The sequence below is a fragment of the Helianthus annuus genome, chromosome 6, assembly GCF_002127325.2.
Source record: "Helianthus annuus cultivar XRQ/B chromosome 6, HanXRQr2.0-SUNRISE, whole genome shotgun sequence".
In the NCBI taxonomy this organism is placed as follows: domain Eukaryota; kingdom Viridiplantae; phylum Streptophyta; class Magnoliopsida; order Asterales; family Asteraceae; genus Helianthus; species Helianthus annuus.
Window position 1 is genome coordinate 66,057,875 of NC_035438.2, and position 12,052 is coordinate 66,069,926.

The 12,052-nt window shown below is 36.2% G+C and overlaps 1 protein-coding gene across 4 annotated transcripts; it reads left to right on the forward strand.

The window, feature by feature from the left end:
* Positions 1 to 1,822: 1,822 nt before the first annotated feature.
* On the forward strand, positions 1,823 to 6,335 carry LOC110878555 (uncharacterized oxidoreductase in pyp 5'region). 4 transcript variants are annotated; one of them, XR_002558056.2, is made up of 10 exons: positions 1,823 to 2,288; positions 2,936 to 3,085; positions 3,158 to 3,372; positions 3,451 to 3,521; positions 3,596 to 3,755; positions 3,864 to 4,011; positions 4,131 to 4,293; positions 4,384 to 4,472; positions 5,864 to 5,965; positions 6,104 to 6,335. XR_002558056.2 is itself a non-coding variant. In XM_022126888.2 (10 exons), the coding sequence occupies exons 1-9, from the start codon at positions 1,955 to 1,957 to the stop codon at positions 5,957 to 5,959; spliced, it is 1,422 nt and encodes a 473-aa protein (XP_021982580.1). In that variant the 5' UTR covers positions 1,824 to 1,954; the 3' UTR covers positions 5,960 to 5,965; positions 6,104 to 6,335. The 4 variants fall into 4 exon arrangements, 3 of the variants coding, with proteins under 3 accessions (XP_021982580.1, XP_021982581.1, XP_021982582.1); XM_022126888.2 differs by having other exon boundaries at positions 1,824 to 2,288; positions 4,131 to 4,289; XM_022126889.2 differs by having other exon boundaries at positions 2,151 to 2,288; positions 2,828 to 3,085; positions 4,131 to 4,289.
* The last annotated feature ends 5,717 nt before the right edge of the window (positions 6,336 to 12,052 follow it).

The following is a 12,052-nucleotide window of genomic DNA, read 5'->3' on the forward strand; positions in this document are numbered from 1 at the left end:
GGGTTTGGAGTATTTTATACTTCCAGTTAATTCACAATGAGTCACTCAACTTTAATAAACAAAACCTATGATGTTTTAAAAAGAAGATCTACTTTAAAATTAACTAACTAGGTTAGTTTATATTACTAAAAGAAATAATCTTTACAGTTAAATTAGCTGGGTTAATTTGTATCATTTTCTAACTTTAAAGTTCAACGAGACTAATTAGATTATTATAAAAATAAACTTTTAAATAGTAGAATCAATTAATTTAATTAATTAAACCGTGAATAAATAACCGTTTTTATAACGGATTAGATTAAAGATGAAGATTTTTCAACGATTAAAACGAAACGACTATTACAAGGATTCAAAGTTTCCAAAGATAGGAATATGAACAATGGTTTCTAAATATGGAAAGTTATGAAAACGCGGGGCGTTACATCATGACTATTTAACTAGAAATAAAAAAAGTAAAAAAGTTAAATAGTCCTGAGTTAGTTAAAACTTAAAAGCAAATGACGCCAGTCCAACTGGTTGATGCACCTGGGTTTTTACCCATGGTACCCGAGTTCGATCCCCACTTGAGGCGGTTTATTTCCCTTTGTGGCGGCTCTCAACTCGTCAAGCCCTGATCCAGGGCAAGGTACATGTGGAGTCTTTTTCCCTAGACGACGATCACTCTCTGATGCCAACTAAGGCACGGTTAAGACACTCACGTCTGGCTGGAGAGAGGCTACGGGCCTCCCCAATGAGGGGGGTGTGGGATGTCTCGCACCCAAAAAATTGTGACACCTTACCGTTAAAAAAAAGTTAAAGCTTAAAAGGCTATTCAATATCCACAAAACCCAATTGGGGCAATAGTGATTGCCATCTATTGGGTGAAATGGGAGACAGGGGAATAGTGTCAGGCAGCTGCCTGACACTCTCCTATTGGCCCAACAAATTTACGATTTTATCTCCCTTTAAATTTACGATTTTGCCATCAGTTCAAAATTATGTTTTTGCCCCCACTTAAAAATAAATTTACGCTTTTACTCTCAGCTAAAAAATTCAATTTTGTCCCCGGTTAAAATTACGACTTTGCCCCGTTTCAATTTACAGTTTTGCCATTAGTTTTTTCACTTATAATTACGATTTTCCCATCAGTTCAAAGTTATGTTTTTACCCCCACTTAAGAATAAATTACCGCTTTTGCTCCCAGCTAAAAATTCCAATTTTGCCCTCGGTTCAAAATTACGATTTTGCCTCGTATAAATTTATACTTTTGCCATTAGTTTTTTTTTTCTCACAGCCAAGTTACGATTTTGCCCTCAACTTAAATTTACATTTTCTCCATCGTTTTTGTTTGTTTTCCTGGTGAAACTACAATTTTACCCCCAATGTAAAATTACAGTCATGCCGGCAGATTCCTGGCACTCCCCGATTGGTCCATTAAATTTACGATTTTATCCTATGATTTCGCCCACAATTAAAAGTTATGTTTTCCCAATCGTTTTAGTTTTTTTTTAGCAAAAGTAGAAAACATTTTTTTTAATTGGTTGACTTAATTTAACTTTTTTCCGTGTCAAGGAGCCGCCTGACACTCGCTCATTAGTTCTGAAAAATTACAGTTTTGCCCTGATCCGGAAAATATCGTTTTAGTTTTTTTTTCTAACAAAATTATAGTAGTGTTTTTTTAATTGATTGAGAATTATTTGGCTATCGCCCCGCAACACGGGCGAGACATCAACAACTAGTTATCTACATGACACACTAAATCTAACGGGATTATGTTAAACCGCACCCTTTTACCCACAATCAAATTTTATATTCTATTTTATACATGCATTTGACAGTTGTACCGTACAATAAATAAGAATCACAAGTGTGACATCTTCTGCTTCCACTTCGTCATCCCACCACCGGAATCTCGCCGGAGGAGGCATCTCCGTCACCTCCTGAATAAACAATTCACAACAAAACACCTACAAAAATGGTTTCAATCTCCCTTTCACTTTCACCAAACCCTAACCACCTATTAAACGAAACCGTTTTCTCCAGCCACTTTATCCACCGTATCGCCACCGTTTCCACTCTCTCCGGCCGCCATATGATTGATAGAACTTCGTTATCAACGTCACCGGTAAACTATCGGAGAGAGAAAGTTGCCGCCGTACGGACGGTTTCTGATTCACACTCGTACGACGTCGTTGTAGTTGGCGCCGGAATAATCGGATTGAGTATTGCACGGCAGCTACTTAACGGATCGGATTTGTCCGTCGCCGTCGTCGACGCCGCCGTTCCGTGTTCCGGCGCTACCGGTGCAGGTGCGTCGGTTGTTTTGTTATTTATTGAGTTAATTTATCGAATTAATATTTATAGTTTTAAGCTCTGTTGATATTGTATATATGTTTTGTTGCTTTTGTTACGGCTAGTCAGTCATTACTGTTTAACAATTGTGGATACATCAGTTGACCTTAGTTTAGTCAACACAATAAAATCATAAGTTTAGATTTTATTTTAGGCTATACGGTATGGAGACGGACCGGCGAAGGAGGACGGAGCTCGACGGGGTGGGCGGCATGGTGTTGGCTCCGGCGACGGGGGTGGGGCCCACCTGGAGGATCGTCCCGAACGGCGAAGAAGGGACGTTGGCGACGGGGACGGAGCTCAGGACGGGGGGGCGGCACGGTGTTGGCTCCGGCGCCGGACCGGGACGCACCGGGGCCGACCCCCATACCGTATGGCCTTAGAACTTACAATGGAAATTAGTTACATGTTCGATGCTACTTTCGTTACTTTTATGCTTACATTATTTGATACTGTGTCATCAAAGCTTTGTTAAATTTCGAATTTAAATCATCAGTATTGGTGGTAAGGGGACTCATGGAAGGAAAGAATGGGTTGAATTTACACGCGTGTTGAAGCAATTATTTTCGACAACGTTTCCATTCGGTGTTTTCATTGGTCATAGGACAGGGCTACATATGGATGGTTAATAAGGTTCCGGGAAGCGAGAAATGGGAGTTAGTAATGAGAAGCCGTCAACTATGGGAGAAATTTGCGGAGGATGTAAAGTATCTGGGAATGGATCCTCAAGAGGTTCTTGGCTGGAAGAAGACAGGTACAAATATATTTGAAAATATTTCAAATGATATACACTACAGGTTAAGATCAGTAATATTAATATAAACAGGAAGCTTGTTGGTTGGTAAAACATCGCAGGAAATGGCAGCACTGAAAGAGAAGGTAGAGCAGCTATCGAAAGCCGGGCTCAAGGCAGAGCTCTTGTCCAGCACCGAACTGCAGGATTTAGAACCTGCACTTGTGATTGGTGAGGAAGGCGGGGCTGCATTTTTACCAGATGATTACCAACTGGATGCTCGGCGTTCTGTTGCATACATTGAAAAGGTACCAAAGTACCAAACATTGATCCCAGATGCATATTGCAATATATTTACTAAATTAATGGTTGAGAATATCGTGCAGGAGAACAGGAAGTATGCAACTGAAGGAAGATACGGGGAGTATTATAATCAGCCATTGACTGGTTTGTTAAGGTAAAATGGAAAATATTTTGCTGAAGTTAAGTTGCAGAAATTATGTTATTATTAAATGGGCGAATCTTTTTTAGGTCTGGTAATGGTAAGATTGAAGCCGTTCAGACGTCGAAAAATTTATTGTATAGCAAGAAGGCAATAGTAATTGCCACTGGATGCTGGACAGGCTCTTTGATGCAAGAGCTGATTAGGGATTTCGGTATTGAGTTTGAAGTCCCTGTAAAGCCCCGAAAGGTTAGATAAACTTAAAATTCTATAATGTCTAGAGCAAATTTTACCATAAAGTTTCTGAATATATTTTGAAAGTTAAAAAGATGCATTTATTTAGTTTTTTGTTAACAGGGTCACCTACTGGTGATAGAGAATTTCAGCTCCTTCAAACTGAATCATGGTTCAATGGAGGTAGGCTACCTTGGTCATCGGGATGCAAATGAAACCTCATCTATTTCAATGACTGCCACCATGGATACATCGGGAAATCTCGTTCTTGGCAAGTCTTCTATATTTGAACTTCCTTTTCTACCTTTCAACAGTCATCTTTAGTAAATTTCTGATATCATTCATGTTTTAAGAATGTTCACCTTTTGATTATGATGTTATCGGTCACAGGAAGCAGCCGACAGTTTGTTGGATTTAGCACAGAGATATCCAAGCATATCATCAATCAGATATGGGAACGTGCCGGGGAGTTTTTTCCTTCTTTAAGAGAACTTTCACTAACAGATTTGGAGAAGACCAGAGAAGTCAGAGTAGGGCTAAGACCCTTCAGTAAGTATGCACTGTAATTTGGCTGAGAATTAAATTCACGATAACTTAAGGTATGGAATTGATTTGATGATTTAATATGCTTCATCGGTTTCAGTGCCTGGTGGAAAGCCTATGATTGGTCTTGTTCCTGGATTGTCAAATGCATTCCTCGCTGCAGGCCATGAGGGAGAAGGATTGACTCTGGTATATTATCACTACCCTTAAGAACCCACTTTAATTTAGTACAATGACGTGTGCAAATAATATTCACGAGATGCACAAACTAGCTTTAAAGGTAAAGTACCCAAAAATACGAACTACACACGCGAATGAATGCGACTTACAACCCATACAAACCAGTTCAAAGAAAACTCCAACTAATTTCCAGATCCGTTTATTTAGACCCTTCCCATAGGCAGCATATATATTTAACAAACCTGCAAACAAGTTTGTCTGTTACCGACTAGGTATCAACCCTAAGTTAGCGATTGATATATAACTCAAAGATAGAATAAACCACATTTAGCATGCATAACCTCATAGAAAGATCCGATTCAACCACACAAACCCATTTAATGATCAATCATCAATATATAATCATACACATCACAAGTGCAATGGCAAGAAGCTAAGTAAATCCGCATTCATAAACAAATCATCCGCAAACATAACAATTAATTAGAAATCATCTTGCCTAACTGGCCATAAGGTGGTTAGCCAACCATGAACAAGTCTAATACAATAAAATTCATTGAAAACATGATAAAGGTTCAGAAAAATAGAAACGAGAAGTCTCAAACCCGATTAGTAGCGCGTTTATTCCTAAGCTTCTTTGCCTTTGTTCTTGATCAACAACACTGAAACAACCTTCTTTTCACCTCCACAGTCGCCCAAAATCGTCCTCCTTGGTTTCCAGCCCGTCACCCACTATTTATAGACGTTTTTTAGGGTTTTCGAACGGCGTACGGGCCGTATCAAAGGTTGACCTGGCCCATTTGGGTTTCTTGTCATCATTATGTCGGTGGCTTGGTGCAGGCCATACCCTCCTAAGGTGCGTATGTGCCGTACTTTCTCTTTTTCACCATCATGCTTGGATTTCTTCGTTTTAGCTCGTTTTTTACCTTCGGAAATCGGAATCCTTCGTTTTAGCTCAGGGACCTGCAAAACACCGAAGTGTGACCAATTAACTTGGTCCACGGTGAATTTGCGATGAAACAACTATAAATATGGGGAATTTAGCATAGAAAATCGTGTGTTATTTCAAACATATCACACAACATATCATGTAAGATAAAAAATTTCTTAAAATTTTCACCCAAACAAACAATGACCACAACCTAAAAGTTTTGCTTAACCGATTTAACCGGACAAAAAGCAGAACCACCCTTTGAAAACCGATAACCTATTTAATCGAAACCAATTAGTTATGGTCATCTAATAAGTAAAGTAATAACCAAAATATTCGATTATGGTTCGGTTCAAGGCAATAACTGAACCGAACTGACTTATTTGCATGCAAGTCATTATGGCGACTAGTTTGTTTACCAAGAAACAATATAAAGTTCGATATGTAATTTCTTCGAGGTTTCCAACAGGCCCTTGGAACTGCTGAAATGGTTGCTGATATGGTTTTGGGCAATCCCCCCAAAGTTGATAATGCACCCTATGCGTTACATACTCTTTCTTCTTGACAACAGGTGATGATTCAGATATCTTAACTTATGATTGTTGTCCATTTTTTCGAATTTTAATTTTCTTTAAATTTTTAGTGATAGCTCATTTTTAGGAAGATAATTCACATGATACAATATTTCCTTCGTATTATTACCTAACAGGTGCTCGTGTGCTTTGAATTATGCTAACAATGAGACTGCATCCGGCTTCCAACTTCTTAGCATTGTGTAACATTAGTTTAACACGTGTGTACGCGTATGTGTGTGATCGCTTCACTAAATAAATACTTCTACTGTTTTGCATGTTTTTTTTTTGTTATCCCTGCCAAATTGTGTCAGGTTAAAACAATGTCTTATAAAATAATCTTGAAAGCCAATGAAAAATATTACAATAGCTAGATCCAAATTTTCATTATGTTTGTTCTGTTCTTGAGGCTTTCACGTAGCTAGGCGAAATGTACATTTTTTATAAACTGGTCCCCTTGAATCTTGAGCGTTCCGCAGCAATATTTTCGGGTTTTGATCATCATTCTGTATTGTGAAGTCATAGAACTTGCGACGCACGTCACGCACTAGACTTCTGGTTTTTGGAATTGTTCATGGTGGTTTATAGTAGTAGTACTTGTTATTTGGTTCTTTGATCTTAAAATTTTGGTCTCTTTTCGGTCCTTGGTAGGACTTTCTTCAAATTCAACATGCTTGCAAATGCTTATTTCCGGTCCTTTGGCGTGACTCTAATGATGGCTAATGCTAATATATTTGAACACTCACCCTCAAGCTGCAGTGTATATGTCAATTGTACCAAGCTTGCTACACATAATTTTATCTTGAGGACCTTGAAGAGACTTTGTAATCTGATCAATAAACTGATCATTAATTTCAATGTGATTTGTTTCTGAAACAACTAATGGGATTCAACTCCATGGTTGCAACACCAGAACAGAGCCGAGATTGAAACAATCAGACCTAATTAGAGGTGCACAAAACCGGGTTTTTTTTTAATACCTGGGTTCGGGTACATACCCGGGTACGGGTCTCACCGGTATTGGCCACACCTGGGTTGGGTTTGGGTCCGGTTATTGGCTAGAAAAACCATACCCTGTGTACCCGGGTTAGGTTAGGTTAGGGTTCGGGTTTTCTATACCCGGGTATTAGAATACCCAGTGTTGTAGAGATCGCTAGGCTCTAGTCGGGCAGTGAGGTACCGCCTAGGGATTAATCGGATTGGACTTTTTATGTATAATTTTACAAATTTTTATATATATATAGTTGCTATTTTAGGAACCATATGTAAACTATTGAAAGATAGAGGGGTTAAATGTTAAAATACTTTAAACTTAATATAACCTAATCCCCACCCACGTTCTTCATATGCCGCCTCTTTCCCCATCTCCATCGTTTTCATCGGACAACACAAAAAACATATAACCTATCCCCAATTTCGCTTCATTTGATCTATTAGTTTTCAATGTGGTTCGATTTTGCACAATGGAGACGAGTGCAGATCCAATTTTGGTTTGAATCAAGGTAAGAACTCATTTAAGTTTGACTGATTTGTTCGATTTTGTAGGTTGTTTGGAACCCTTTAGGGCAGTAGCTAAGTGGGATTTTGGCCTCTAATCTATACACAAGCCCCACAACCATGAGTTTGATTGGGGACAAGGTTGGTACAATATTCCATAAGATGAACAATGATATGAAACATGTTTGTAAAAAGTTTTATAAAACAGAATTCAAATATGACTTTGGAGCCTCATGCAAGTGATGTACCACCTTGTTACACTTTGGCGAACCTTGGGCAACATCCTTGGAAGGCACCTATTTATAATATGGCATTAGAGTTTAGGTTATTATTAAAGGCTTAGGAGGTGATTGGAGGTGAAAAAGGTGGCAAAACGGACCAACCCGCGAGCTGGGAACAACCAACTGCGGATTTAGCCTGGTCACAACACGCGACCAGACCACTCTTCCCCCTCGCGTGGCGCGACGAGGAGTGTTTTCCCATTTTTGGTTTTTGTTCAACTTTGATCCTTGCACTTGGCTTCTAAGTTATTTTATGTCGTGTTCTTGTATTTTGGCTTGTTTCCAAGTCTAGAATGTGTTTGTAATCGTGTGATAAGTATCGTGTACGTATGATTGATAATCCAAGTATATAATAATTCTTGGTTTTGCATGTAAACGTGCTTTTGATGATTGTTTGCGTATAACACAAGTATAACATGTATGAGTATAAAAATGAATTTCCATTATGATCAAAGTCTCAGATTACAGGATTGGAAATGAAACACGAATACGATACAAATACAAGTTTATAAAAATAGAAATGTGAATACCACTTTCTAAATAAGGAAAGTACAGAAACGCGAAGCGTTACATCACCAACGTGGATACAAAATTGTTGGAACACCCGGTTCCAAAAAAGAAGCTCTTCTACTAGTGGACAACCGTTCGCGATGGCTTGCGACATAAGACATAGCCAACCCGATGTCTTCCTCTTCGGTCCACGAGTTGGTTAACATTTTGAGATGAGATTTATGTAGATAGGAATATAAAATGTAGAGAGGTTTTGGTAGATGGAAATATAAAATTGAGAGAGTTTTATATGGATGGGGTAGATTAAATAATGGAATGGGTTATATAAATAAAGAAAGATAATTGATTATTTGAATTTGAATTTTTTTAAATCAATAGTAAACGGTCATTTTTCTTGGTGTAACGATCAAAAAGGACATCGAAAACACAATCTCACACGGGGTGTGGTGCTAGCTTCCGGAACCCGTCTGCCTTACACGCGAAGATGACGGCGTCGTTATGGTGCTGGTTCGAACCCGTAAAGGCCAACCCGCACAGTGCCCCTACCTCCCTAACTGAAACACGACTCCGTCTCCCACTATCACGAAATCCTCTTACTAGTTTTCTTGACCCTTTTCCTGCTACGTGTTCTTCACTCTGACTATGAATTTCTCACTTGCAAAGATAGCCCTCTTCTACCGACGAGATTATGTGAACCGCATTTTGTCTTTCATCAGAATTGGACTCACTCCTGGCAGCATGTCGACCATGTACATAAATAGTTATTCTTAGAAATTAGAATTCATGACAGCTAGAAAAATAAATCTTAATTATCCTTCAGATCATCTTGTAAATAAAATAAACGAATATCTGAAAATAAAAGTAAAGAGTTGCAAATGGCAATGTATTATCCGGTTAACATCCATTACTATATATTAATACTAGGTTATAACCCCGTGTATTACACGAGTCGAATAAATGAATTTTATATACCAAATAATAAAACAACATATCTTTAAAAACCTCATTTATTGCATTGGATGAATAAATGTAATTTTATATATTAAATAATAAAAAGTTATATCTATAAGAACCATATTGTACAGGTTGAATAAATGTAATTTTATATACCAAATAATAAAAAATATATTTTAAAACCACGTGTATTACACGGGTTGAATAAATGTAATATTGTTTACCAAATAATAAAATAATACATATTTAAGAAACCTCATTTATTACACGGGTTGCATAAATGTAATTTTATATACCAAATAATAAAAAAGTTACATCTTTAAAAATATGTGTATCACACGGGTTGAATAAATGTAATTTTCTATACTAAATAATAAAAAATATATATCCTTAAAAAACCTCGTGTAATGTACGAATGAAATAAATCTAATTTTATATATCAAATAATAAAAAGTTATATCTTAAAAAATCTCATGTATTACACGGGCTGAATAAATGTAATTTTGTATAGTAAATAATAAAAAAATGTATATCTTTAAAAAATCACGTGTATTACACGGGTTTAATAAATCTAATTTTATATACCAATAATAAAAAAGCCATATCTTTCAATATACTAACAGATAATACTCGATACGGGACGGATATGGTGATCGTGAAGATGGTTCTTGAAAAGAAGATATGTTATATTTAAAAAAACTCCATGTATTACATGGGTTGAATAAATATGATTTTATATACCAAATAATAAAAAAAATATATTTAAAAAAACTAACGGATTTTTTTATATTTAAAGTAGAATAAGATTGAATATTAATATGAACTAACGGATTTTTTTTATATTTAAAGTAGGATAATACTGAATATTAATCTGAACTAACGGATTTTTTTATATTTAAAGTAGGATAAGATTGAATATTAATCTTTATTTATTTAGTTAATATAAGATTGAAAAATCATATGATTGAATAGGTGGGAGGTTGTATGATGATAAATCGGTTAACCGTACTGAATGATAAAGATAATAGTGATTGTTTAACAAACTAATTAATCGAACTTAACAGAAACAATTGTGATGTTAGGTGTATTTTTTTAATTATTTGAAAGTTAATATCAACTTTGGAATTCGTATAAATTCTTATTAGATTTAATTAAATATTATTGATAATAAAAATTTGTATTAGATTAGGTTTTAGATTTGATTAAATATTATTAATAATAAGAATTTGTATTAAGTTAGATTAAATATTATTATTATTATTAGTATTATTAATAATTTTAATCAATTAAATGAGAGAATGACAAGTGTCTCAAAACAAGTTTCTTTTATTATATAGTATAGATATAGATTAATATTACTATTATTATTACTTTACTATATATTAATAATACAAATGAAACTAACAGTAATTTTACTATATTATAATAATATATTAATATAATAATAACAATTATTATTATTTTCTTTACTTTCTCAGTTGGATAAACTTGGTGTCAATCAATACTGGTATCGAAAATACAGGTACGATAAATGAAATGAACAGTAATTTTACTATATTATAATAATATATTAATATAATATAACAGTTATTATTATTATTTTCTTTACTTTCTCAGTTGGATAAGCTTGGTGTCAACCAATATTGGTATCGAAAATACAGGTACGGTCCGGTTCATTATCGGTACATGAAGGTAAAAATCGGCACCATCCTGATACAGAAAACGCCAAAAGTCGGTACCGGATTGAGTTTGAAAATCTATAGTTCGGGAAATTCAGTACTGCTACACGGTACCATTTGCTCATCTCTGATCACGGGTGTCGTACAAACAACAACGGTATCGTACAACTTTTTCTTGTTGATTTTCTTCAACTTTTAATGATTTCTTTTTATAGTTTCAGGGGTAGGGATGAGCTCGGGGGCAACCGATACCGAAAATACCGGTTACGGTACCGGCATATGAAGGTAAAAATCGGTAGCGAACTGGTACTAGGAACGCGAAAAGTCGGTACCGAATTGGTACTTACAATCCTTCGGTTTGGGAAATTTGGTACCGGTACCCAGTATTATTTGCTCATCTATGACCACGGGTTTCATACGAACAACATCATTAACATACAACTTTTTTGGTTGATTTTCTTTCGATTATTTTTTACTGTTTTCACATTTTCTTTTTATTCTTGCTAGTGGTTCCGCGTACAACACGTTCGTAGTGATTTCAAAACACATGTAAATACAGAATAAATAACAAAAGAAGTTTGCCGCAACGCGTAGGGTGGTAAACCTTTTTTTTTTTGAACGGCAAATTTGGATCACTGACGGACCACTGGAGTATCATCGTGCCACCAGCAGAACCACCCGATCATATCCATCTCCACTAGGCAATAATACCTATACACCAATTCAGGAGGAAACCCAATAAATCTGGAAAAAACCATTTTTGTGAGAATCGAACATGACCTGTTTACGTTTTTGTTACTTGTTATTATGGTAAACAATATTAAAATATCACGTACAACAAAAGCTTTTTGCGTGGAAATATTTTAGGCAGGTCACCAATACTCTCTATATGTGGCCCCATCACAATTCTCCACGTTGCACGCATTTCATCCCCCTAACATCAATTCAGTGGCACACTTCGTAAATAAATCCAATATCACGTCCCTTCTAGCAAACCTCCTTCCCACTATACCCCCCATTTCATCGCTTCAATACCATCTATCCATCTCACGCGTGTATGGTACAACCGTAATTAGACCCGAAAATCGGGGGCCATTACCAAAGTCCATTTCAAACCACAACATTGCTTTACGAAAAAGCACAAAACGGTTCCGATTCTTCACTT

Excerpts from the sequence above, each read along its gene's own strand:
- LOC110878555 (XM_022126888.2), top strand. The coding sequence starts at position 1,955 with ATGGTTTCAATCTCCCTTTCACTTTCACCAAACCCTAACCACCTATTA. Across the intron at positions 2,289-2,935 it reads TTCCGGCGCTACCGGTGCAG|GACAGGGCTACATATGGATG; the intron begins GTGCGTCGGTTG and ends CATTGGTCATAG. Across the intron at positions 3,373-3,450 it reads CTGTTGCATACATTGAAAAG|GAGAACAGGAAGTATGCAAC; the intron begins GTACCAAAGTAC and ends AATATCGTGCAG.